Here is a 25,479-nt window from a genome sequence, read left to right on the forward strand (position 1 = left end):
GCCTCTCCTTTAGCTAAACCGTTCTTCCGTGGTGAGCCCGCCACCCTGGCAAGGGAGGACGCACGGGAGCCCCCACCAGCTTTTGCTATAAAACGCTGTCACTAGATTTCCAGCGTTTCTCCTGGTGCGTCTAAAGGGGTTGGTCCCCAGACCCCTCTTTTATCCTTACTCACGGGGTCTCAGATGTCAATCAGATTGGGATGATGCAATCCTTCAACCAGACCACTCTGGTTGTCCCCTGAGGGGCTTCAATGAATAGTACAGTACTCAACACACAATTCCGTCTCCAAGAGACAATGGCCGTTATCAGTGGCTCCGTTCCACTGAGGCCAGGACACATTCCAAACCTTGTGTATTCCGTGTGTCTCTTTCTCATTTCCTGGGTCCCAGACCCGAAATAATAGCGATCTTGCAATTCTCAAAAAGGAGGGGGCGACTTTGTACCCTTCGGCCCCTCAGAGTTGCTTCACATTCATAACAGCAGCAAGAGATACAATGTGGCCCCTGGATGAGAGAGAAGAAATTCCAAAAACTTCTTGCCTTGTAAATTTAATAAAACTCCAGAAGGGTTTGGTGTTGTCACTATTTAAGCTCTCATCTACTTCCTTAACATACTGTTGGTGAGCTTTCCTGATGTTTCTATTAATAAGTCGGCATGAGGATTTTTGCCAGACTTTTGCCAATCTTCATTATGACCGGATTTCCTAGCTTTTTTTTATAGAATCTTTGTTTTCTACGTATCGCACGCCGGGTGGACAGGTTTAACCATGGTAAGTTGAACCTGGAACAGCTCATTCTAGAGGGGACATACTTGTCAATTGCTGCTTGAAGGACCTCTTGGAAGTTAGACCAAAGAATATTAATACTGACCGATGCTAGATATTCCTTAGCTAGTGACTGGTTGAAATCACTAACAACTTTTGCAACGGTCAGTCTTTAAATTTAATCTTAGAATTAACTGTTTTATTATGGAGCAGAATATTCTTAAAAGAAAAACAACAAATATCAAGATAACTTTGCTTGAAAGATCTGAGCTATGTGAACAAATAGGAACAATTTTCTCTAAATTTCAAGGTTTCAATAACCTCCTACCCTCCTCAAAGAGCTTCCATCCTCACCTGAAATATCAGGGCCTTGTATTCCATATGATGGTAAATATTAGTGGAGGACTGTTGTGAATTAATGTTAACAGAACAGCTAAAGTCTGGATCAAATGTGGTAGGTAATCTAGAGAAGTCCACATATACAAGAATCACAGGAGTCTGCAGCACCTGACACCATATCACCTTTTTGAAACTTCTTGAAATTTTAGTTGCATCTCTTTGAACCTATTGCTCTTTTGAACCTCTGTGAGGATTCTCTAAAGAAGTGATATTGGAGATTGTGACAATACTATTTCAACTGGTGTCACTAGATTAATGCAAGTTTCTACAATGCCATTTGCCTGCTTGAATCTTATTCTGATGTATAAATGGACCATATTACAATGGTCCATGAAAATATCTTGGGAAATCTTGTATATAATATTGTAATCTCCTAGTAGTAGCTATACCTGGAAAACCAGGAAGCACCACCTAGCCATAGAGCTATATGTAAAGGGGGTTTCTTCTTTTCTCTTTGTTACTGTGTATGTAATCAAAAGGGCTTCTTTGTTTTGTTAACTAGCAGGAATGCTAATTTACTGATAACAAGAATTGTATTCCTTTGTAAACCAAATGGGGATTAATGTTCTTTCTTCTGAGTCTGTAAGCTTTTGTTGACGGGTTTTTGGGCAGATCGGCGCGAGGGGGTCGAGAGAGAGGACGTAATGCTGTAAATTGGGCGAGGATCGGACCCCAAAGGGGGGTCTGAGGCCGGGAGATTCTCCGAGGGGGGGGGGAATGAAGCCAGATGTGCTTGGTTGACCACTCGGAGGGTCCTGAGCTGTTTGGAGAGTCGAGGAGTTTGGAGGGTCCTGAGCTGCGAGTCGAGGAGTTCGGAGGGTCCTGAGCTGCTAGTCGAGGAGTTCGGAGGGGATCGAATGGTGGCCAGAAGACTTCAGTAATTGAGCTCCAACGGCTGTGCACGAAGTGGTTTGGACTTTGATAAGTTTGGTGCCTTTTCTTTAATTTTCTCTTCATATATACTGTATCATTATTAATCACTTAGTTATAGTAAACTTTATAAATTGTACTCATTTAATCGCATATGGTGTCTGTTTTTGGGTGAGGCAGGGACATCACACAGCATCCCCACCAGCTGATTACCCAGTTTGGCGGGGCCGAAGGCTGCTCCCCCTAGACAAGAACGAGCCGAGCGAGCCTGAGGCGACCCAAGGAGTTACAATGTGGGGGCTCGTCCGGGATTGATTTCTGTGGAAGCTGTGTGATCACCCTATTTAAATTGTGTCTGCGGCGAAGAGCTGGTGTGCCTTTGTGGGTGTGCGATTGCTGGTTATCGCTGCGTGTGTGTTGGGTGGGGTGGCTGCTGTTGGTAGCCTGGAGGTCGTTGTTCGAGTTCCGACTAGTGCTGAAGAAATGGTGGTGGGACCATGGGTTGTCCGTACTGTTTGGAGAGTGAGGAGTGACAGGTTGGGATGTTTCAGCAGTGGTGGGCTCCGCCCGGTTATTGGAATAATGTCCAGCCCTAAAGGGGTGGAGGCGTGGGCGGAGTGGACCCCTCAGTTGTTGGGTGAGTGGCAGTGCTTGGCTGAGGGAAAGCGACAGGGACGGGTTGAAAGTTTGAGTAGGCGGGCTGGTGACTTTGTTAGAACTGTCAGGCGCAATTACCTCGAAGTGACCGCTGCCAGTTCTGGGAAAGTGTGGGAAAATGCGTGTGGTTCGACTGGAAGTCAAATGCTGCAGCTGGGGGGCTTATCATATCCGTGGCAGGAGATTGGTGGGAAGTTTTTAGGGTATCCCTTTTTGCCTAGGGGGGCAGATAAATTGCTTGTGGCGCCAAGGGAATCTGTCAAGGGGATCAGTTGTTCTGTTGATTCGAGAGGTGTCGGGAAACTTAGAGGAGGCCCAGTGGGGGAACGGCTTAGGGTCTCTGGGGGAGCACGTTCCCAGCAATGTACCAAGGAACTCCCGAAAGGAACAGACACTATTCCTGAAGGCTTAGAGGGGCCACGCGCACAGGTGTTGTTATGGATGGATGGAAGCCAAGTTAAAGCCATCCTCGGCACCGGGGTGTCGGTTAAGTTGCTGTACAGTTTGTTTTATAACCGTTATTGGAAGCATTTACCCTTGACGACATTGAGGGCACTGGAGATTTGGGGTACCAGTGCCGTTGATTATCCAGACGACGGTTGTTGGTCAGTGAAAATGGAGTTCTTGGAGGCAAAAGTGGAGGTGACTGAGGTTCATGAATCGTTAATGCTGATGTGTCCGGACCCTGTTGAGACGGGCAGCATTTCTGTTCTAGAGAGAACCAATATTCTGCTGGTGCACTTAGGGGCCTGCCCGGGGGAGGCAGGTGAGAGCTGTTTGGAGGCATTGTCGATGCACCCAGAGTTTCGAGCTGCTTGTGCGGACGTGTGTAGCAGCATTGGGCCGATACGAATTCAAACAAGAGCCAGTGGTGGTACGGCCTGGGGGAAGTATCTGAGGGTGAGACCCTCTTAGTGGACGCTGCAAAATACCACGAGGGAGGGGAGTTGACTGCTGAAGACACCTCGGAGAGAGAGAGGTTGCGGCGACTGGCCCCTACAGCCGTGGAAGACGTAGGCAGCGTGTGTGTGGATTATATTGCGTTGAAGAGGCGCACTGTCAGTGACCAGAATATGGCCCTGAGGGCCGAAGAGGTGATGGCCTGTCTGAGTGGTGCGAAGTGGTTTAAGGTGCTGGATCTGAGGAGTGGATGTTGCCAGATCCCGATGAGTGGGGCCGACAAGGAGAAGACGGCCGTTATAAGTTCCCTAGGAGTCTTCCGGTCCAAAAAGATGCCACAGGGCATATCTGGAGCCCTTGCAACCTTCCTGCAGGGCAGGTGGAAGACCATAGGGGATGTGGAGGCGTTTGGAGTTTTGGTGTATGTGGATGATCTCTTGGTATTTGGACTTGCCTCAGGAGAATATGTAGTGAGTTAGTTGTAGGAGCAACTGAGAATTACAGAGTTAAAGTGTTTTCTGGACACGTGCCAGGGCTGGCGAAGGTCACAGCTCGTGAGTGACTGTCTCTACGGAATCAAGTTTGAAACGAAGACGGAGAGACTGGAGAAAGTGATCTGGAACCATTCGGAAGACTTGCAAGTTGGAGAGAATGAAGAAAGTTGTCTGACTGAAGGCAATAGCAAACTGAGAACCTGGAGAGGGGAGTTTGTGGAGGTGAAGAAATTACAGACAAATCTCGGAAGAGGGAAGCGGAAGCTTGAAGGGAACCTGAAGATGACCATCGACAGTTCAAATGAAGTGCAAAACCTGAAAGTTGATCTGGAAGAAGTCATGAGGAAGAAAAAGCTGGAGAGAAGTGCAGTGAATACTGAACAGGAGGCTGAAGAGACTGCGGGAGCAGTGCAGGCCACGTGTTTCCATTTGGAGAAGATCAAACAGCAGCTACCGATCGCAGAAATGAGGAAGAATACAGATTCGATGGATGATGTGCTGGATGTGTGGTACATGCTGCCTTTTGCTGACTTTCCCTTGATTGAGGAAGAGATCTTTGGCCCTTCTCCCACTGAGTCAGGTGTACCAGGGAGGGTTAGCTGTGTGCAGTGTGGGGCATGAGTGAGAGGTTGAGAAAGGAGTTGGTAGTGGGCCCAAGGTATCCCCAGTTGTGTCTGAGCCTGAAGGGTTTAGGTGAGGGGGTACGGAGGTCTCAGAAGGGTTAGGGAACTCCCAGATAGTTGGCCTAAGTAGTGCCTGAAGAACAGGGCGTGAGGTTTACTGTGTAGGGAGGAGATGTCACTGTTTGTGCTTGGGTTGCGGTGTGTTGGTAGGAAAGGTGGCGAGTTATTTAATAGTCATGAGGACATGACTTTTATTTGGTGGGGGGAGAGTGTAAAGGGGGCTTCTTCTTTTTTCTTTGTTACTGTGTATGTAATCAAAAGGGCTTCTTTGCTTTGTTAACTAGCAAGAATGCTAATTTGCTGATAACGAGAATTGTATTCCTTTGTAAACCAAATGGGAATTAATGTTCTTTCTTCTGAGTCTGTAAGCTTTTGTTGACGGGCTTTTGGGAGATCGGCGCGAGGGGGTGAGAGAGAGAGAGGACGCAATGCTGTAAGCTGGGCGAGGAACGGACCCCAAGCGGGGGTCCGAGGCCAGGAGGTACTCCGGGGAGGGGGGGGGGGTTAAGCTAGATGTGCTTGGTTGACCACTCGGAGGGTTCTGAGCTGCGAGTCGAGGAGTTCGGAGGGGATCGAATGGTGGCCAGAAGACTTCAGTAATTGAGCTCCAACGGTTGTGCACGAAGTGGTTTGGACTTTGATAAGTTTGGCGCCTTTTCTTTATTTTTTCTCTTCATATATACTGTATCGTTATTAATCACTTAGTTATAGTAACCTTTATAAATCGTACTCATTTAATCGCTTATGGTGTACTGTCTGTTTTTGGGCGAGGCGGGGACATCACACAGCATCCACACCAGCTGATTACCCAGTTTGGCGGGGCCGAAGGCTGCTCCCCCTAGACGAGTACGAGCTGAGCGAGCCTGAGGTGACCCAGGGGGTTACATATAGTGAGTTCATTAATGTGACATTGGTAACATAAAGGATTGTTCACACAGGAACCATCAGAAAGGATGGTACGTGTTGACTAAGTATTAAAATAAGATCAGTCCCAATTAAGGAAAGGTTAATTGTAATATTAAAGGGGACATTATGATGTTTCCACCAGTAGGAGAGAGGTTAAATTTGTGACTGTTTGCATGGTCAGAGTGTAATCATACCTTTAAAATTAACATATTCACCTGAGGGAGAATGGAAGACTAATTGAATAGAAACAGTCTGCATATAAATCAAAAATAACAAAAAGGCATGAGTAATACTGAGACAGCAATACAGAATAATTTCATTAGACAGTTGGAAGAAAGGGAAAGGGGGGAAACAGGCTCTCCTTACCTAACAAAAGTCACAAAGGAGAAAGTACTCAGCAGCCAGATAAAAGTACCGGTTCCCAGAGGTCTTCAAAAAGATGCTGAAACATGAATGCTAATAATAGCAATTTGTATTTGCACAGAGTCTTTAATAGTGGAAATATCCTAAAGCACTCTGCAATCAGACAAAAATTAGTGCAGTACCAGAAGAGAAAAATATTTGAATATGTAACCAAACATTTGACAGAGGTTGAATATTAGGGAGGGGGACCAGGGAGGAAGCAGAAATAGAGGAGGAGAACAACAAATTTCATGTCACATGCCAATGATAATCAACCTGATTCTGATTCTGAATTGGAGCTGGTTACAGAGAAAGGAGGGCAAGACAGTAAGGAATTAAATGGAAAAGCAAGAATTTTGAATGAGAGATGCTGGGAACTATTAGTTAATTACACTACTATCAGCATAAAAAATAAAAAGTTTTGCACATCAGGCTTCCCAGTGAGGCATTAAAGTAGGCACAGTCAGAGGTAAGAATATCAGCACTACATGCTTTCAATCATGAGAGGTGGGTAATATTGGAATTTAATTAAGAGCAACGCATGTAATATGCTGGAGGAACTCATCAGGTCAGGCAGCATCTAGGAAAGGTAGATCCTCAGCTTTTCTCTCCAGAACCACCAAAGGGTTTCAGCCCAAAACGTCGACTATGCTTTTTTTCCATCGAGGCTGCCTGGCCTGCTGAGTTCTTCCAGCATTTTGTGTGTGTTGCTCAGATTTCTAGCATCTGCAGATTTTTCTCTTGTTTGTGATTGTAATTTAATTGCCTACTTAAGGAAGTGTACACAGAATTAAAAACTCACAAGGAGTCTGGTGGAAGTTTAGGAGCCCAACTCTCTAGTTCACCTTCAACGTCCAGGGAAGTCTGTTGTGCAGAGGGAGTTGGAGCAGTAAAATCACTCCCTAATATATGGAGTTTGAAAGACAAGTCAAAGACAATGCATCTAGAAGTGTATATTGGTTAAACTCTGTAGCAAGGGCAGGTGAATACTAGGAGACCTAGAAAAGAAGTAGGAGATGTTGTCAGCATACACTCAGTGGCCACTTTATTAGGTATAAGAGGTAGCTAATAAAGGTTTGATGTGTTGTGTGTTCAGAGATACTCTTCTGCACACCATTGTTAAAACACCTAGTAATTTGAGTAAATGTCGCCTTCCTGTCAGCTTGAACCAGTCTAACAATTCTCCTTTGAAATCTCTAATTAATGAGGCACTTTTGCCCACAGAACTGCCACTAACTTGATATTTTCTGTTTTTTGCACCATTCTCTGTACACTCTGTTGTGTGAAAATCCCAAATCAGTAGTTTCTGAGCTAGTCAAACCACCACGTCTAGTCCCTAATATTCCTTGGTCAAAATCATTTGGATCACATTTCTACCCCCATTTTGATGTGTGGCCTGAATACCTTGCCCATGTCAGCATGGCTTTACGCATTGAGTTGCTGCAAAATGATTGGGGGATTAGACACTTGCATTGGGTATATAGGCGTACCTAATAAAGTGGTCACTGAGTGTACGTGACAGCTGACCTCCACAAACAGACATTAAAATTACTTAGTTATAGAATGTTGATGGGGGAAAAAGTGGCCAATAATATGTTCAGTGCTCTTAGTACAGGAGAAGGTTAAACAAAAGACTTCACTGGATTATAAATGGATAGAAGATTGTGGAAATAAATCAGGGCAATCTCACTGAAGAAAAAAAAATGGAGTTAGATAAAACCATTAGACCGAGGAACAAAATTAGTTATTTGGCCCATTGAGCCTGCTCTGCCATTCCATCATGGCTGATTTATTATCCCTCACAACTCTATTTGTCTGTCTTCTCCTTTTAACCTTTGACACACTTACTAATCCAAAAACTTTCAACAGATTTAAGTATATCCAACAACTTGGCCTCCACAGCTGTCTGTAGCAATGAATTCCACAAATTCACTGCCGTCTGTCTAACAATTCCTCCTCTTCTCTGTTCTATTATGAGGCTGTGCCCTCTGGTCCTAGACTCACCCACAATAGGAAACATCATCTCCATTTAGGACTTTCAATATTCAATAGGTTTCAATGAGGTCCCTCATTCCCCTAAACTCTACAGAGTACAAGCCCAGAGCCATCAAATGCTTCAGATACATTAACCCATTTGTTCCCAGCATCATTCTTGAGAACCTTCCCTGGATCCCCTCTCATGCCAACACAACCTTTCTTAAATTAGGGGCCCAAAACTGCTGACAACACTGCAGTGCTGTCTGATCAACACCATATAAAGCCTCAGCATTATATACTTGTGTATTCTCATCCTCTTGAAACGAATGGTAACATTACATTTGCCTTCCTTATGTACAATGTCCTGGGTATGTTACTCAAAATGGCCTCTTTGGTTTGTTACAAGTAGGAATGTTTCTTTGTCGGATAAGTGTTTCTCTAGCAGTTGTTTCACTTTAGAATGGCTGATATGGTAATTGTATTCATTTGTTAATCAATGGGGAATGTCATTGTGTCTTGTGATGCTGGGAACTTGGGGGAGGGGTTTTCGCGGGTTTTTTTGGGGGAGGCCGAGGAAGACACTGAAGAAGGTGGACGTGTGCTAGACTGCTCGTAAGACCACCGGGGTGGTCCCAGGTGCGACGGCCGGATGGGTCGATTGGTTCGTGGATTGAGCTGCAACGAGTGCACGAAACAGACTGAACTTTGATAAGTTGGTGCCTTTTGTTTTTTTCCTTGTGTATATATATTGTATTGCTTACTACTCTTTTTAATTTTAGTAAACTCTTTAAAGTGTATTTCATAACGGTATTTGTTGTGGATTTGATACTGTTGGCGGGCTCGAGGCGTAAACTCGATTCTCACAGCACCTGCGTGTACGGGAGGTGGGTTGGAGAGTGGCTGGATCTCCTTTTTCCCTAGAAATATACCAGCCTGTGGGTAAGGGTTACATTTGTGGGGTGCTCGTCCCGGATTGGATTGTCAGGGGCTGTGGAATCGCGCAGGCAGCAGAGGAAGATGGACAGAGATAAGTTTGTTTGTTGGTGCCAGTTTGAAGGTGTACCAGTACAGTACGCATGCGTAGTGAGCGGAGTGGATGTTCGAGTTTCGGGAGACGCGATAGTGCGGGGTTTAAGTTCGGTGAAGGGTATTGGGCAGGTAGAATTGGTAGCTAGACGGTGTGGTAAAGAGGTAGAGTCTAGCTGGGTGTTGGTTCGTACGAGTGCTGAAGTCAGGACGGTGGAACTGCCGGCGACGGTCAGTGTACCGGGGGAGGAGGGGCCGTGGGGGCTCCACTCTACAAGGATGAGGCTGAGGAGACATCGGGGGAAGAGCTAGAGCTAGAGGTGGACCCCAGAGAGGTGCCCGGCACTAGTAAAGGGAGGTGGGAGGAGGGAGTCGTGACTAAGCCCCGCTCCCCAGGTAGGGTGGAAGCCTCGGAGCTGGCAACCGCACTTAATTCCCTGGTGGGGGTGGCCGAGAGGCCACGGCTGAAGCTGGGGGTGTTCTCCGGAGCCAAGCCTACTCCGGATGGGGAGGTGGACTATGAGACCTGGATCGAGCATACGTCTTTGATGTTAGAGGAGTGGCCAGGCTCAGAGGAGGAGAAGAGGCAGCGATTGGTGGGAAGTTTGAGGGGTTTAGCAGCCAAAACCGTCCAGGAGTTGAAAGCTGAGAAGCCTGGGGCCTCAGTGGAGGACTGCCTAGGAGTTTTGGAGGGAGCGTTTGGGTTGTCAGGGGAACCATGGCTGCTTTTAGCAGAGTTTCAACGCCTGGAACAGTGGAGAGGGGAAAAGCTCTCCGAGTACATATTTAGGATGGAGGGGATGCTCTCGGGGCTGCGGCGCCGGGGGGGTAGTGAAGGTGACTGACGTGGCTAGCGTGAGGATGATTCAGCTATTCAGTGGCTCTCTGGAGGAGGACAAGGTGGCGTGGACTATCCGGCAAGCTTATAGGAAAGGTCCCCCTCCATCCTTTGGGCAACTGATTAGAGAGGTGCGAGAGGAAGAGAGAGCGTTGGGGCGGAAAAGGGGCACGGGCCTACGGGAGCAATCCTCAGCGATACAAGAAGTGGTGGCTGAGTGGAGGAATGACAATCCCCCAGGGAGTAGGGAACCCCCTTTGGAGGGGAGGGACAGAGGAGGTACCTACTCTCAGGGGCGATCAGTGCAGTGGATTGGGAGCAGGAGCTGTCCTGGGAGAGGAGGGGCGGCCGGCAGTGTGTGCTTTAACTGTGGGAGAGAGGGGCATTTCAGGCGGGACTGTGGAAGGCCGAGGGTGTGCTATAGCTGTGGAGAGGAGGGTCACTTTAGGTGGGATTGTGAGAGACAAGGAGTCCCGTGGAGGACAAGCCCCCCTATGACTAAAAAGGGAGAGGTGTCGGGAAACTTAGGAGAGGCTCAGTGAGGGAACGGACTGGAGCCTCTGGAAGAACACGTTCCCAGAGATCAGCCGGAAGACCACCGGGTGCCCACGCCTCTATTCCGGATGGGCTGGTAGGACCCCGTGCCAGTGTGGGTCTACGGATAGAGGGAATTTACGCAAAAGCCGTTCTTGATACGGGATCGCAGGTGACCTTATTGTACCGGTCTTTCTACAATCAACATCTAAAGCATTTGCCCGTAACACCATTTGACGCCCTGCAGATTTGGGGTGTGAGCGAGGGTGACTACCCGTACGATGGGTACCTATCGGTGAGATTGGAGTTCTCGGAGGGCGATGTGGGAGTGTCGGAAGCTATTGAGACGTTGGTGTTGGTGTGTCCTGACCCGGTGGAAACCGGTGGTGCTGCCCTCCTGGTGGGGACTAACTCCCCAGTTGTGCGACGGCTCCTGGGAGCTTGTAAGGAGAAAGGGGGGGAAGACTTTCTGGAGACCCTCTCGGTGCTTCCAGTGTTTCGAGCAGTGTTCGCAGAAGGGGTTGCCTCCCAAGGGCTGGACCCGGAGTGCAAACGAGGGACGGTGTGGTGTACGCAGGTGAGGCCCAAGGTGATCCGACCCGGGGAGGTAGCCCTAGTGATGGGGACCCCCAGATTCCCAGGAGTGCCGACGGGAGAAGCCCTGTTAGTAGACGCCCCAGACGATCTTGAAGGGGAGACACGATTTCCGGCGGGGGCGCTGGTGAGGCCCGAAGTGCAGAGACCAGGGGTGGTACATGCGAGGCGTATAGCTATAAGTGTCAGGAACACCACGGCAAGAGAAATCACCTTTAAGAGGGGAATGCAGCTGGCACATCTGTTCCCGGTGACGGTAATGTCCAGCGCACCAGTGCGGACCCCTAACGGGGAGGGATCGGAGCATCGAAGGGAGCTGACCGCTGAAGCCTTTAACTTCGGGGATTCCCCAGTGTCGCCGGAGTGGAAACGCAGGCTAGTGGAGAAGATGCTGAAGATGGAAGCTGTTTTCTCTCGGGGCGAGTTTGATGTTGGCTGCTCCAAAAGCACTCGCCACACCATCCGGGTGACGGAGGACACCCCGTTCCGAGAGAGATCCCGGCGGCTGGCTCCGGCAGATGTTGAGGACATGCGACAGCACTTGTGCAAGTTGAAGGAGGCCGGAATCATAGCTGAGTCTCGAAGTCCTTATGCGTCCCCAATAGTGGTGGCACGGAAGAAGAATGGGCGAGTGCGCATGTGTGTTGACTACAGGACGTTGAATCGGCGAACTGTCCCTGATCAATATACTGTCCCAAGAGTCGAGGATGCATTGGCCTGCCTGAGCGGTGCAAAGTGGTTCAGTGTGCTGGATTTAAGAAGTGGGTATTACCAGATCCCGATGAGTGCGGCCGATAAAGAGAAGACCGCTTTTATCTGCCCGCTGGGGTTCTTTCAGTTCGAACGAATGCCCCAAGGCATATCCGGAGCCCCAGCCACCTTCCAGAGGCTCATGGAGAGAACTGTGGGGGCTTTGAATCTGTTGGAGGTGCTGGTGTACCTGGACGATTTGATAGTGTTTGGATCGACTTTGGAGGAACATGAGGAGAGACTGTTGAAGGTGTTGGGCCGGCTTAATGAAGAAGGGCTGAAGCTTTCCCTGGACAAATGCCAGTTCTGCAAGTCGTCGGTTAACTACATTGGCCATATCATTTCGCGAGAGGGAGTGGCTACTGATCCAACCAAGATAGAGGCCGTGACCACCTGGCCAAGACCCCAGAAAGTGGGTGCTCTGCGCTCATTTTTGGGGTTCTGTGGGTATTACCGGCGATTTGTGAAAGGTTACGCCAAAGTGTGTCACCCGTTGACTCAGCTGTTGTGTGGCTATCCCCCGGTGGGGAAGAAGAGGACGGGGAACCAGAGGCAGGATGCTGGAGGATACTGGAACCCGGCGGAACCTTTTGGCTCGAGATGGGATGATCAATGTGAAGAGGCGTTCCGATCTTTGAAAAGGGCACTGACCCAGGCCCCGGTGTTGGCTTTTGCCGATCCCCAGAAGCCATATGTGCTGCACACGGATGCCAGCCGAGAGGGTCTCGGGGCTGTTCTGTACCAGGAGCATGGCAAAGCATTGAGGCCGGTAGCCTTTGTCAGCCGAAGCTTGTCGCCATCGGAGAGAAACTATCCCACTCACAAGTTGGAGTTCCTGGCGCTGAAGTGGGCGGTGGTGGACAAGCTGGGCGATTACCTTTACGGAGCCAAGTTTGAGGTGAGAACGGATAACAATCCTCTCACTTATATTTTGACTTCGGCGAAGCTGGATGCCACAGGACATCGGTGGCTGGCGGCATTGTCGGTATATGATTTCAGCCTGAGGTACCGCCCCGGAAGCAAGAATATCGATGCGGATGCATTGTCTCGTCGGGAGCCGGGGGAGGAGGAGAGGGACGAGGAGTGGGAGAGTGTCCCTGCCCCTGGAGTGAAGGCGATGTGTCAGTTTGTTATCACCGTGAAGGCCGAGGGAAGAGGGAGGCTGGAACGAGCCGTGGACCATTTGGGGGTTTTTGACGACGCCATACCCCTAGTTTACTGTGACCTGACCGCTCTGGGGACTAAACAGTTGCCGGAACTGAGTCCGGGGGAAGTGGCAACTGCTCAGCAAAATGACCCAGGCATTGGCACAGTGTGGAGAGCGGTCGAGAAGGGGGATGGGGCGTTGGCTGAGAAGGCGAAACACCCATACGTGCCTCTGTTGTTGAAGGAGTGGTCTCGGTTGAAGTTAAAGAACAAAATCTTGTACCGGGTAACGACGCCTCCGGACCAACCCCGCTGTTGGCAACTGGTCCTGCCGGAGGAGTATCGCCAGACTGTACTCCAGGCCTTACATGATGATTCTGGACATTTGGGGGTGGAAAAGACATATGGATTACTCAAAGACCGGTTCTACTGGCACCGGATGAGGGGGGACGTCGAAGAATACTGTAGGGGATGCCGTCGTTGCATCCAGAGGAAGACCCTGCCAGCGTTGGCGGCTCCACTGTCGCACTTGCAGAGTCCGGGACCTCTGGACCTGGTATGTATGGATTTCCTGTCGATTGAGCCTGACACCAGCAACACTGCGAATGTATTAGTCATCACCGATCATTACACTCGCTATGCTCAGGCATTTCCCACCAAGGATCAGAAGGCGACGACAGTGGCGAAGGTGTTATGGGAGAAGTACTTTGTGCATTACGGCCTTCCCAGGCAAATCCATAGTGATCAGGGGCGGGACTTTGAGAGCCGCCTTATCCAGGAATTACTGACTATGCTTGGGGTTGAGAAATCCAGGACTACCCCTTACCACCCACAGGGAGATCCTCAGCCAGAGAGATTCAACAGGACCCTGTTGGATATGCTCGGGATGCTGGAGATTGGGCAGAAAAGCAGGTGGAGTCGTCATATTGGACAATTGGTTCACTGTTACAATTGTACTCGCAATGATGCTACAGGGTATTCGCCCTATTATCTGATGTTTGGGCGGGAAGCGAGGTTGCCCATTGACGTGTGTTTTGGAGGTGGAGTGGGTGAATTTCCCGGGAAGTCCCATCTAAAGTACGTGTCCGACATGAAGAGGGAGTTACAGCGGGCGTACGAGTTGGCCGAGGCGGCGGTTACCAAACAAAATCAGCGGAATAAGATGCGGTATGATCGAAAGGTGAAGTTTGTACAATTATTACCGGGTGACCGGGTCCTTTTACGGAATTTGGGACTCCCTGGTAAGCACAAGTTGGCAGATCGATGGGCGGCCAGCCCCTATGTATTAGAGAGGCAGATGCCGAACCTGCCAGTTTACCGGGTGAAACCCGAGAATGGAAAAGGGCCTATCAAGGTACTCCATAGGAATCACCTGCTGCCACTGGGTCAAGCGGTGCAGGTGGATAAGGAGCCCGAGTGGGAGGTTACGCCCAGTACAAGGACTCTGCGAGGGAGCGGAGAACGGGAAGAGCCCGCTGCTGAAGAGCGGGGACGGGTCCCTCACCCGGGAATGGCTACCGATTCAGAGGAGGACGACTCAGATGAGTGGGTCCTGTTCCCATTCGCTGGTGCTCCAGTACCAGGAGAGGAGGCTCCTGGCCCGTCCCATACTGAATTGGGTGAGAGGAGGGAAGGTCTTGAGGGTCAGATGGAGAGGCAGCCTACATTGGTGGGAGAGAGTGTGGAACCTGAGCGTGAGCCGGAGAGATCTCGGGTGAGGGAGGACCCCTGTGAGGAAGGGGGTGCGGGTCTGTCGGGTAGACCTGGGGTGTCCGAGACAGTGGGTTCGCAGGTGACGAGGGACCCAGTGGGGCAGAAGGGGTATGGAGATCTCAGAGGATTAGGCGCCCCCCGGAGCGGTTGACATATGTGGTACCGGGAGAACCGAGTGTGATTTCTACTGCTCTGGGTAGTTATGTCACTGCCTTCTGCATCTGGGTTGGGTTTTGTGTGTTGCAAGAAGCTTTGGGGACCTCTAGTAATGCCATGAGGGCATGACATTTGCTGGTGGGGAGAGAATGTACAATGTCCTGGGTATGTTACTTAAAATGGCCTCTTTGGTTTGTTACAAGTAGGAATGTTTCTTTGTCGGATAAGTGTTTCTCTCGCCGTTGTTTCACTTTAGAATGGCTGATATGGTAATTGTATTCATTTGTTAATCAATGGGGAATGTCATTGTGTCTTGTGATGCTGGGAACTTGGGGGAGGGGTTTTCGCGGGTTTTTTTGGGGGAGGCCGAGGAAGACACTGAAGAAGGTGGACGTGTGCTGGACTGCTCGTAAGACCACCGGGGTGGTCCCAGGTGCGACGGCCAGATGGGTCGATTGGTTCGTGGATTGAGCTCCAACGAGTGCACGAAACAGACTGAACTTTGATAAGTTGGCGCCTTTTGTTTTTTTCCTTGTGTATATATATTGTATTGCTTACTACTCTTTTTAATTTTAGTAAACTCTTTAAAGTGTATTTCATAACGGTATTTGTTGTGGATTTGATACTGTTGGCGGGCTCGAGGCGTAAACTTGATTCTCACAGCACCTGCGTGTACGGGAGGTGGGTTGGAGAGTGGCTGGATCTCCTTTTTCCCCTAGACATATACCAGCCTGTGGGTAAGGGTTACACTTACCACCAACTAAACCTGCAACTTAATCTTTAGGGAATCCTACACGAGGACTCCCATATCACACTGCACCTCCGATTTCTAAATGTGCACACCGTTTAGAAAATAGTCTAAGCCTTTATTCCTTATACAAAATTGCATGACCCTACACTTCCCTACACTGTATTCCACCTGCAACGTTTTTGCTCATTCTCTTAATCAGTCCAAATCCTTCTGCAGACTCCGTTTCCTTAGCACTATCTGCCCCTCCACCTGTCTATGTATTGTCTGCAAACCTGGCCACAAAATCATCAATTCCCTTAACCAAATCATTGACGTATAATGTAGATGATGGTGGTGGCGGTGGAGGAGGAGGAGGAGAAGACCCTTTACTCCAAGTGGAGTCATTAGGACGTTGTCGTGACAGCGTTTTTTTAGCAGGCTTTCTTGTTTTTACGAGGCCAAGTTGCTAGCTCAACGCTCAACCCAGCATGGATGGGAAGTGTGCAAGGGAGCCGGCTGGATTCGAACTCGAGAACTTTTGCTCTGAAGTCCGGCGCTGATGCCACTACGCCACCAGCCCGCAAATAATGTGAGAAGGATCAGTTGAAGCACCACTTGTACTAGCAGCCAACCAGAAAAGGCCCACTTTCTTCCCACTCGTTGCTTTCTGCCAGCCAAACTTCTATCCTTGCTACTATCTTTCCTGTAATACTCTGGGCATGTATACCTCATGTGTGGCATTTTGTCAAAGACCTTCTGAAAATCCAAGTAAACAACATCTACTGACTCTCATTTGTCTATCCTTCTTGTGTTTTCCTCAAGGAATTCAAACAGATTTGTCAGGTAAGATTTTCCCTTAAGGAAACCATGCTGACTTTGGCCTATTTTGTCATGTGCTTCCATGTGCCCCAAGACCTAATCCTAAATAATGGACTCCATCATCTTACCAACCACTGAAGTCAGGTTAAATGGCCTATAATTTCCTGTTTTTTGCCTCCTTCCTTTCTTAAAGAATAGTGCCATCTATAATTTTCCAATCCTCAAGAACTATTTCAGAATCCAGTGATCCTGAAAAATTGTTACTAATGCCTCCACAATCTCCTCAGCTACCTCCTTCAGAACCCTGGGCTGTAGTCCATCTTCAGCTTCTCCTTAGTAATGGCATCTACACTCAGTTTTGCTTGTCGACACTCTTGAGTGAGTTTCTGGCATGCTTCTAGTGTTTTCCAGTGAAGACTGATGAAAAATACTTATTAAGTTCATCTGCCATTTCTTTGTCCTCCATTATTATCTCTCCAGCATCATTTTCCAGTGGTCCAATATGCACTCTCTTTTGTTATCTATCTGAATAAAACTTTTGGTATCCTCTTTTTATATTATTGGCTAGCTTACCTTCATCTTTTATCTTTACTCTCATTGTCTTTTTAGTTACCTTCTGTCATTTTTTTAAAAGCTTCCCAATCCTCTAGCTTCCAACTGTTTTGCCATATTATATGCTCTCTCTTTTGCTTTAACACTCCATGACTTCCCTTGTCAGCCACGGTTGCCTCATCCTCCCTTTAATATACTTCTTCTTTGGGATGAATCTCTCCTGTGCATTCTGATATGCTCTCAGTAAGTCCATTGCTATTCTGCAGTCATCCCTACTTGTGCCCCCTTCATATCAATTTCGGCCAGCTCCCTTGTTATGCCTCTTTATTCTCCTTTACTCCACTGTTAATACTGATACATCCAATTTTAGCTTCTCCCTCTCAGGGTGAATTCTATCATATTATAATCACTACCTCCTAAGAGTTAATTTCCCTTAAACTCCCTAATCAAATATAGTTTATTACACAAACACAATCCAGAAATGCCTTTCCCTAGCGGGCACAACCACAAGCTGCTTTAAAAGGTCACCTCAGAAGCTGCTGCTTTGCCCAACACTGGGAGAGGTTGCAGAAAGGTAGGGAGAATGAAAGGGGATAAAACAACAGGATCATAAAGGATTACAGTGATATGATAAAGGAGTTGGCCAAAATACATTGGAAGGAGGTACTGACAGGGATGGCAGCAGAGCAGCAATGGTGTGAGCTTCCGGGAAAAAAAAATGAGGAAGGTGCAAGATCAATGTATTCCAAAGACAAATGGAAAAATCGTACAACCGCACCTGACAAGGGAAGTTAAAGCTAATGTAAAAGTAAAAGAGAAAGCAACAAAGCAAAAATTGAAGGGAAGACAGAGGACTGGGAAGCTTTTAAAAACCTACAGAGAGCAACTAAAAGAGTCATTAGGAGGGAAAAGATGAAATATGAAAGCAAGCTAGCAAACAATATCAAAGTGGGTAGTAAAAGCTTTTTCAAATATGTAACAAATAAAAAAGAGATGAGAGTGGATATGGGGCTCCTTGAAAATGAGGCCAGAAAAATATTAATGGGGGACAAAGACGGCAGATGAACTAAATGAGTATTTTGCAACAGTCTTCACTGTGGAAGTCACCAGCAGTGTGCCAAATGCTTAAGGGTGTGAGGGAAGAGAAGTGAGGGCAGTTACTATTACAAGGGAGAAGGTACTCAAAAAGCTGAAAGAAGCAAGGGTACAAAAGTCACCCGGGCCAGATGAACTACACTCTAGGGTTCTGAAAGAGGTAACTGTAGAGATTATGGAGGCATTAGTAATGATCTTTCCAAAATCGTTGGACTCTGGCATAATGTCAGAAGACTGGAAAATTGCAAATGTCACTCCACTCTTTAAGAAAGAAGGAAGGCAGCAGAAAGGAAATTATAGACCAGTTAGCCTGACCTCAATGGTTGGGAAGATGATGGAGTCAGTTGTTAAGGATGAGGTTATGGAGCACTTGGTGACATAGAACAAGGTAGAACAAAGTCCTTAAGAGAAAATTTTGCTGACAAAACTGTTGGAATTCTTTGAGGAGATTACAAGTCAGATAGATAAAGGGGATTCAGTGGATGGTGTATATTTGGACTTTCAGGAGGCCTTTTACAATGTACTACACATAAGGCTGCTTACCTGGTTAAGAGCCCATGGTATTACAAGAGAGTTACTGGCATGGTTGGAGCATTGGTTCATGGTAGGAGGCAGCGAGTGGAAATAAAAGAATCCTTTTGTTGGCTGCCAGTGACTAATGGTATTCCATAGGGGTCAGTGTTGGGACCGCTTCTTTTTATGCTGTATGTCAATGACTTAGATGATGGTATAGATGGCTTTGTTGCCATGCTTGCAGATGATAGCAGATTGGTGCAGGAGCAGGTAGTATTGAGGAAACGGATAGGCTACAGAAGGATTTAGATCAGAAGAATGGGCAAGAATGTGGCAAATGAAATACAATGTTGGAAAATGCACTTTGGTAGTAGAAATCAATGTGCAGACTATTTTCTAAATGGAAAGAAAATACAGGAATCTGAGATGCAGAGGGACTTGGGGAGTCCTTGTGCAGAACAACCTAAAGGTTAATTTGCAGGAAGAATTGGTGGTGAGGAAGACAAATGCCATGTTGGCATTCATTTCAAGAGGTCCAGAATACAAGAGCAGGGATGTGGTGCTGAGGCTTTACAAGGCACTTATGAGGCCTCTCCTTGAGTATTGTGAACAGTTTTGGGCTCCTCACCTAACAAAGGATATGATATGCTGGCATTTAGAGGTTTCAGAGATGGTTCACAAGGATGATTCCAGGGATGAAAAGGTTATTATATGCTGGAAGATAAAAGGTTATCTGTATTCACTGGAATTTAGAAGGATGGGGGGGGGGGGGGAAATTTAATTGAAAACTTTAGAATGTTGAAAGGCCTAGATATGATAGATGTGGAAAGGATGTTTCCCATTGTTGGGGAGTCTAGGACAAGAGGGCACAGCCTCAGGATAGAGGGGCATCCATCTAAAACAGGGAACAAAGAAATTTCTTTAGCCAGAAGGCGTTGATTTTGTGGAATTTATTCCCACAGGCAGCTGTGGAGGCCAAGTCATTGGGTGTATTTAACGCAGAGTTTGATAGGTTGTTGATTGGACAGGGCATCAAAGGTTACAGAGAGAAGGCCTGGGAGCGGGGCTGGGGGTGGGACAAAAAGGATTAGCCATGATTGAATGGCAGAGCAGACTTGATGGGCCAAATGGCCTAATTCTGTTCCTGTGTTTTATGGTCTTATGGTTGCCTACAAAGGTCCAACATTCATTAAGTCCCTGAGCTATTTAGCATATTTAACACAAGTCAATTCAAGTCCAAGCTTATTGTTATTTCAACCGTAAAGATGTATACCATCAAACTAAAGAGTGTTTCTCTGGACCAAGGTGCACAATACTAAATAAGTTGAATTTCGCATTATTCAATTTAATTAAAGTTTGGTGTAAATACTGTTATTCATTTATTTTTATAGGAATAAATTGAGCACTAAAAAAAAGACAAAAATGGCCTGCTGCTTTAACAAGGTCTACATCAATTTGGGAAGATAGCCAACCGGTTGCAGGTACTGAAAATATTGAGAAACACTATTCTCTATTATTTCCTTTATTCACTCCAAATAGAAAATTCCACATTTTTCATCTTTATTCATGAGAACCAAATCCCCTACAGTTTAAATAACCATTTCTTCTTCACAAGTGGAAGCATATTCCCGGAATCCATGTTTTATCAATATCTTTCATAATTTCAAAACCCTCATCATAAGAGAAGCGACCTCACCATCTTTTCCTGCATTTTGACTTATTCCTGTAAATCTCTGCAGAGCCCTCGTCAATATCCCAACTCCTGTGGACCAACAACAATCTGTGTGATCTAACCAAAGTTTAATATAGACTAACATAACTTCCCTACTCACTCTAGAAATAAATAGCAGTACTTTATCTTTTCATATACAGTATCTTGCACACTAATAGTTTTTTTTAGTGATTGTTGACTTTCAGATGTCTGAAAGCCTGAAAGGGTGTGGTAACAATTCATGGGGATGTTACTGGGACTGGATGGTTTGAGCTCTAAGGAGAGTCCAGGAGGCTGGGACTTATTTTCCTTAGATTGTAGGAAGATGAGGGTGACCTTATAGATGTATATAAAATCATCAGGTGCACAAGTAAGGTGAATGATCACAGTCCTTTTCCTAGGGTGGGAGAGCATGAAACTAGAGGGCATAGATTTAAAATGAGTGGGAAAGATTTTGAAGGGATCTAAGGGGAATATATTTCACAACCAGGATGGTGGGCATACGGAATAAACTGTCAGAGGAAGCTGTAGAGGCAGGTACAATACCAATATTTAAAAGACATTTTGACAGGTGCAAGGGAAGGAAAGGTCTAGGGGGATGTGGGTCAAACACTAGTAAATGGTAGTCTGGATAGGTATCTTGGTTGTCATGGATGAGTTGGGCCAAAGGCCTATGTCTGTGCTCTATGACTCTATTACTCCATGACTTTGTCTCAAAAATTCCTCTGCTCTTCTGCCATACTGGACTCAAACCTTTCAAGAAGACTTCCTTCCAAAATATGCTATTCTGAATCTCATTTGACAATTATATGATCATTTGCATGTTCCTTTGTGTCCTACAGTACTTCGCCGCAGTCCTGCTCAGTATGCGTTATAAACCTCCAACTTGGCAGCCACTAATGTAATAAGGGATGAACCGACTAGGTTGGAACTGTTTTCTTTGGAAGAAAAGAGATGCAGGCAAAATTTGATTAAGGTGCATAAACATGGAGAGACCTGGAATGAATAGGAATGACCTATATCTCATAGGGGATTCAAGTTTAAGTTAACTGGTGGAGAGATAAGGGGTGAATGAAAGACTTCTACCCAAAAAGAATAAAGGTCTTGAATTTACCATTAGAAAGGGTTGTGGAAGCAAAATCTCTTATCACAATTCAAAGGTATCTGGAGAAGCACTTGACACAAATCTATATGGCAAGAACTAATACGTGAAAGTAAGCTAAACAGTGTCATTTTTGATTACATGGATATGGCGAGTTAAATTGCTTCTTGTACTGACAATTTTTATCAATTTTAATGTAATAAATATGAATTAAAACAGAAAGTCCAGTGTTTTTAAAGTTGCATTTATACTGCATCTGTTTTAAAGAGACTGACGACCATGCAACATTACTGTTCCACATTCAAATCATAAAGCCACTTTTTATGTTTAGAGATTCACAGAAATTAGAAATACGGGGCCAGCATGACTGAAAGCAATTCTTCTGTTGCGTTAGTACTAATTTAAAAAATGGAACATTGTCATATTCCATTAAAAAAGACTCTGGGGGAAAAGAAAGCCAAGCAAGATCCCTCATTACATTTGAAGAGATACATGGATGTGTCACTGACAAGCCGTAGCCTTCAAGTCAAGGGACTTATTGTAAGAAAGTGGGACAATAGTGGATCACTCATTTTGGCTGGAACAGAATGATGAACTGACTGGCTCATATTTCATAAAGATTCAATGAAAAAATGCAAGCCATTTCTATAGTTTTCTGCAGCCATCATATAAATTTATAATGCTAATATTAAGAGCCCAAGAAAAATAATAAATTTACCTTAATGAATCAATCACATCTTTCTGAAAATGTATCATTGAAGCTGGTATACTTATGGGGGTGAAGCATTCATTTCCTTCACAATTCATATCCTGAAGTGCTTTTCCAAGACTTACATAAACCAGTACTCCTAATGCTGCAGAATTTTCCATATTTTTGATCTGCAAAGAAACAAAAAGATATTTCTATGAAATAAATCAAGAACACAGTAATAGTCATTTGTGGGTGACATTTTTAAAATAATGCAAATTTCAGAAATCTACAGTATAAACAGTATATGTTAGAAATATTCATCCAATCAGACAGCATATGCAGAAACAATAAAAAGAATTAACCATTCAGATTGATGTCCTGATATTGAAAATGGCACCAAATATTTAAGCAACCAGAATTGGCAGGGGAAATGCTGGGAATTAGAGAGAGGTTGTCTGGAAAGGCAGAGTGGATTTGAAGGGGAGAACAGGATCGGCTGCTGCGCTGGAAGGGCAAAATAGGTTTGTGAAGATTAAGTAATAGAATTAATTAACAACAGAATCTATTTTTGCAAAACAATCACTATGGTACAGTTCTGAAATTGAACTCGTGTAGAGTCCAGTAGACTATATATTGCCTCAGTGAAAGCTGTGCTCCTTTAAGTTGAGTTTCTTGAACAGCATTGAGCACAAACTGGCCATGGGGATGAAACATCAGTAGGCTCAGCAATACAGCATGTTCTGTACCAATTTTGTTTGATGGTCAACAGCAAGACAGGCAACTTGCTCTTCACTGCAAATTCTCATCTGTCCAAGACTTTTCTAGATCTGATGAAGGGTACTGTAAATATTCAGTATGTTTCCCTTTTACCTTTCTAAAATTCCTGGCTGCCCTGATGAGTCCCTCTGGATTTTTTTCCTGTCTTTGTGTTTCATTGAAGCTTGATTTAATCTCGAGGAACAATAAATCACCTTTCAATCAGGGATTATGAAGCCACTTGGATACAGCATGGAATTCAAAACTTTCAAATATTAATGTTCACTAGCCTACTTCCTTTTATACCCGTCATTTGTTTCTTACCTTTGACTCAATCAGCACAAAATCAGATGCTTCAGCTCAACCTGTCTGTGCCAGCTATGTCTTTTAAAATCTCCCTTTCATTGTATAGCTTTCATTGTGTGCTGCGTCTGCGAGGCTGAGTCCGGCGCCATGGAAGTCCATAGCGGGGGTATTCCTTTCTGCCGCCTGTGTGGGATGACGAGTCATTCGGGACCCTGAGGACTTGTGGAAACTGTGTGGTGGTTTCTTTCAAACTTACAGTCTTTTAACATCTTTGGACTATTTTTACTGTGCCCATGGTCTGTATTTTTTTTATCAATTATGCTATTGCTTGCACTGTTGCAACTATGTGGTTTTGTGCAGGTCTTGTAGTTTTAGCTTTTGGTCTTGTTTTGTCTGGGGGATTTGGAGCTCCTTTCCAGGGAATGCGCTAAGATGGTAGTGCAATACTAATACGCAGCAGCTTCTCCGAACTCTGGATTGGGGATTGCCAAGCGTTACGTGGATTTTCTGGTGTAGTCTGTTTTGTCATGTGCTTTTGTGATATCATTCTGGAGGAACGTTGTCTCATTTTTTAATTGCATTGCATTTGTGGTCTCTAAATGACAATAAACTGAATCTGAATCTGAAAAACCTTTTTTTTAAATACTTTATTATTTCTGCTTTTCCCCTATCACAGACCTCCTGTTACTCTTTTTCCACCTTTCCTATGTATTTTCTTTTATTTGAACATGTATTACTTTGTATGAAAGCAATTTCAAGCAGAATAATAGCCGAAAGCAGCTAGGCTGCAAGCAAGGAGACAAGGGATGGACGCTTCAGACTTGACGGATGATACCCATTGAAGCCCAAGCTGTAAATCAACAGTGTCACAAAGAATATCATAATATCACAAGTTCATTGATTGAACAAGCCATCAGCATGCTGAAAACATGCTCAAGCTGCTGACAAAAATCTGACAGCACACTCAATTTACACCAGCCAAGGTCTACACAGCAGCTTTGTTACAGCTCCCTACTCGAAGAACAAGATGTAGGTTATACATATGTGGACAACAGTGAAGAAGAGGACAAATGTGAAGAGAATAATTCCCTGTCATCGGCTCACACTGTTCTCAGGATTGCCAGAGATGCCTTCATTAATACTAATACTTCAGAGTGAAGAATGATGCATGATGCAAGTTGTCAGTGAATAAGGAGCAAACACGAGGAAATCTGCAGATGCTGGTAATTCAAACAACACACACAAAATGCTGGTGGAACACAGCAAGCCAGGCAGCAGCTTACTTCTCCTCTTGCGGTTCTAGATCTCCTGCAGTACCTGAAACTATTGAAGTGTATCAACTCTTCCATCCTTAATCCCTCCTGAGTTTATACTGAGATTGTTAACTCAGCTTCTCCAAGAATGCTACCTGCTAAGCTGAGGATTTACAGTGTTTTCTGAATTACTTCAGGATTTCAATGTGAAGCCTTTTTTTTATTTATGGGGAAATAATGTTTAAGTTAAAAGGGAATAGAATGAAAGAGGTAATGGAAAAGCAGGAAGTTGAAATGAACATTTCTTCAGTAACAGATCACAACCACAAGGAATGACACTTAGAACTTTGAATTCTTAACTTTCCGGACATAGTTGATGTTCATTCATTAACAGTTGTTAAGCTTCAAGTATCAATTTGGGATTGCATGATTTACATAGATCAAGAGAAAAAGACTCTTGTATCTAAGTGAAAACAGATCACCACAAAGTGATCTAAATTAATTACAAATATAAACATGAAATAATTGATTACATAAGTATTCAACTCCTTTAATATGATACACCAAATCATTACTGGTATTACTGGCGCAGACAATTGGTTTTAGAAGTCACATAACTAGTTAAATAGAGATCATCACATGCAGTCAATGTGTTTCAATTGATTGTAATAAAAATACACCTGTGTCTGGAAAGTCCAACTGTGGGCGAGTCAACTGTGTCCTGGTTAAAGCTACGCCATGAAAACAAAAGAACACTCCAAACAACTCTATGAAAAGGTAACTGAAAAGCACAAGTCAGGAGATGGATACAAGAAAATTTCCAAGTCACTGAATATCCCTTGGAGTACAGTTATGTAAATCAAGAAACAGAAAGAATATGGTACAGTTGTAAACATGCCTAGAGCAGGCCATCCTCAAAAATTGAATGACTGTGCAAGAAGGGGACTAGTGAGGGAGTCCACCAAAAGACCTATTGATAACTCTGGAGGAGTTCCAACTGTAGTAGCTGAGATGGGAGACTGCATTTAACAACTGTTGCCCAGATATTTCACCAGTGACAACTTAATGGAAGAGTGGCAAAGTGGAAGCCAATGTTGGAAAAAAAAATCACATGAATCTCAGCTAGAGTTTGCCAGAAGCAG

At 45.5% G+C, this 25,479-nt stretch overlaps 1 protein-coding gene across 1 annotated transcript in view; it reads right to left on the reverse strand.

Moving 5' to 3' along the window:
* Positions 1-25,479, reverse strand: part of si:dkey-256h2.1 (uncharacterized protein LOC337520 homolog) — a 192,968-nt gene that overhangs the window by 107,499 nt on the left and 59,990 nt on the right. The window contains exon 4 of the mRNA XM_059972591.1: positions 22,050-22,210. Coding sequence (XP_059828574.1) covers positions 22,050-22,210 — 161 coding nt within the window. The remainder of the gene's footprint in view (positions 1-22,049; positions 22,211-25,479) is intronic.

Source organism: Hypanus sabinus, chromosome 6 (genome assembly GCF_030144855.1).
Source record: "Hypanus sabinus isolate sHypSab1 chromosome 6, sHypSab1.hap1, whole genome shotgun sequence".
Lineage (NCBI taxonomy): Eukaryota > Metazoa > Chordata > Chondrichthyes > Myliobatiformes > Dasyatidae > Hypanus > Hypanus sabinus.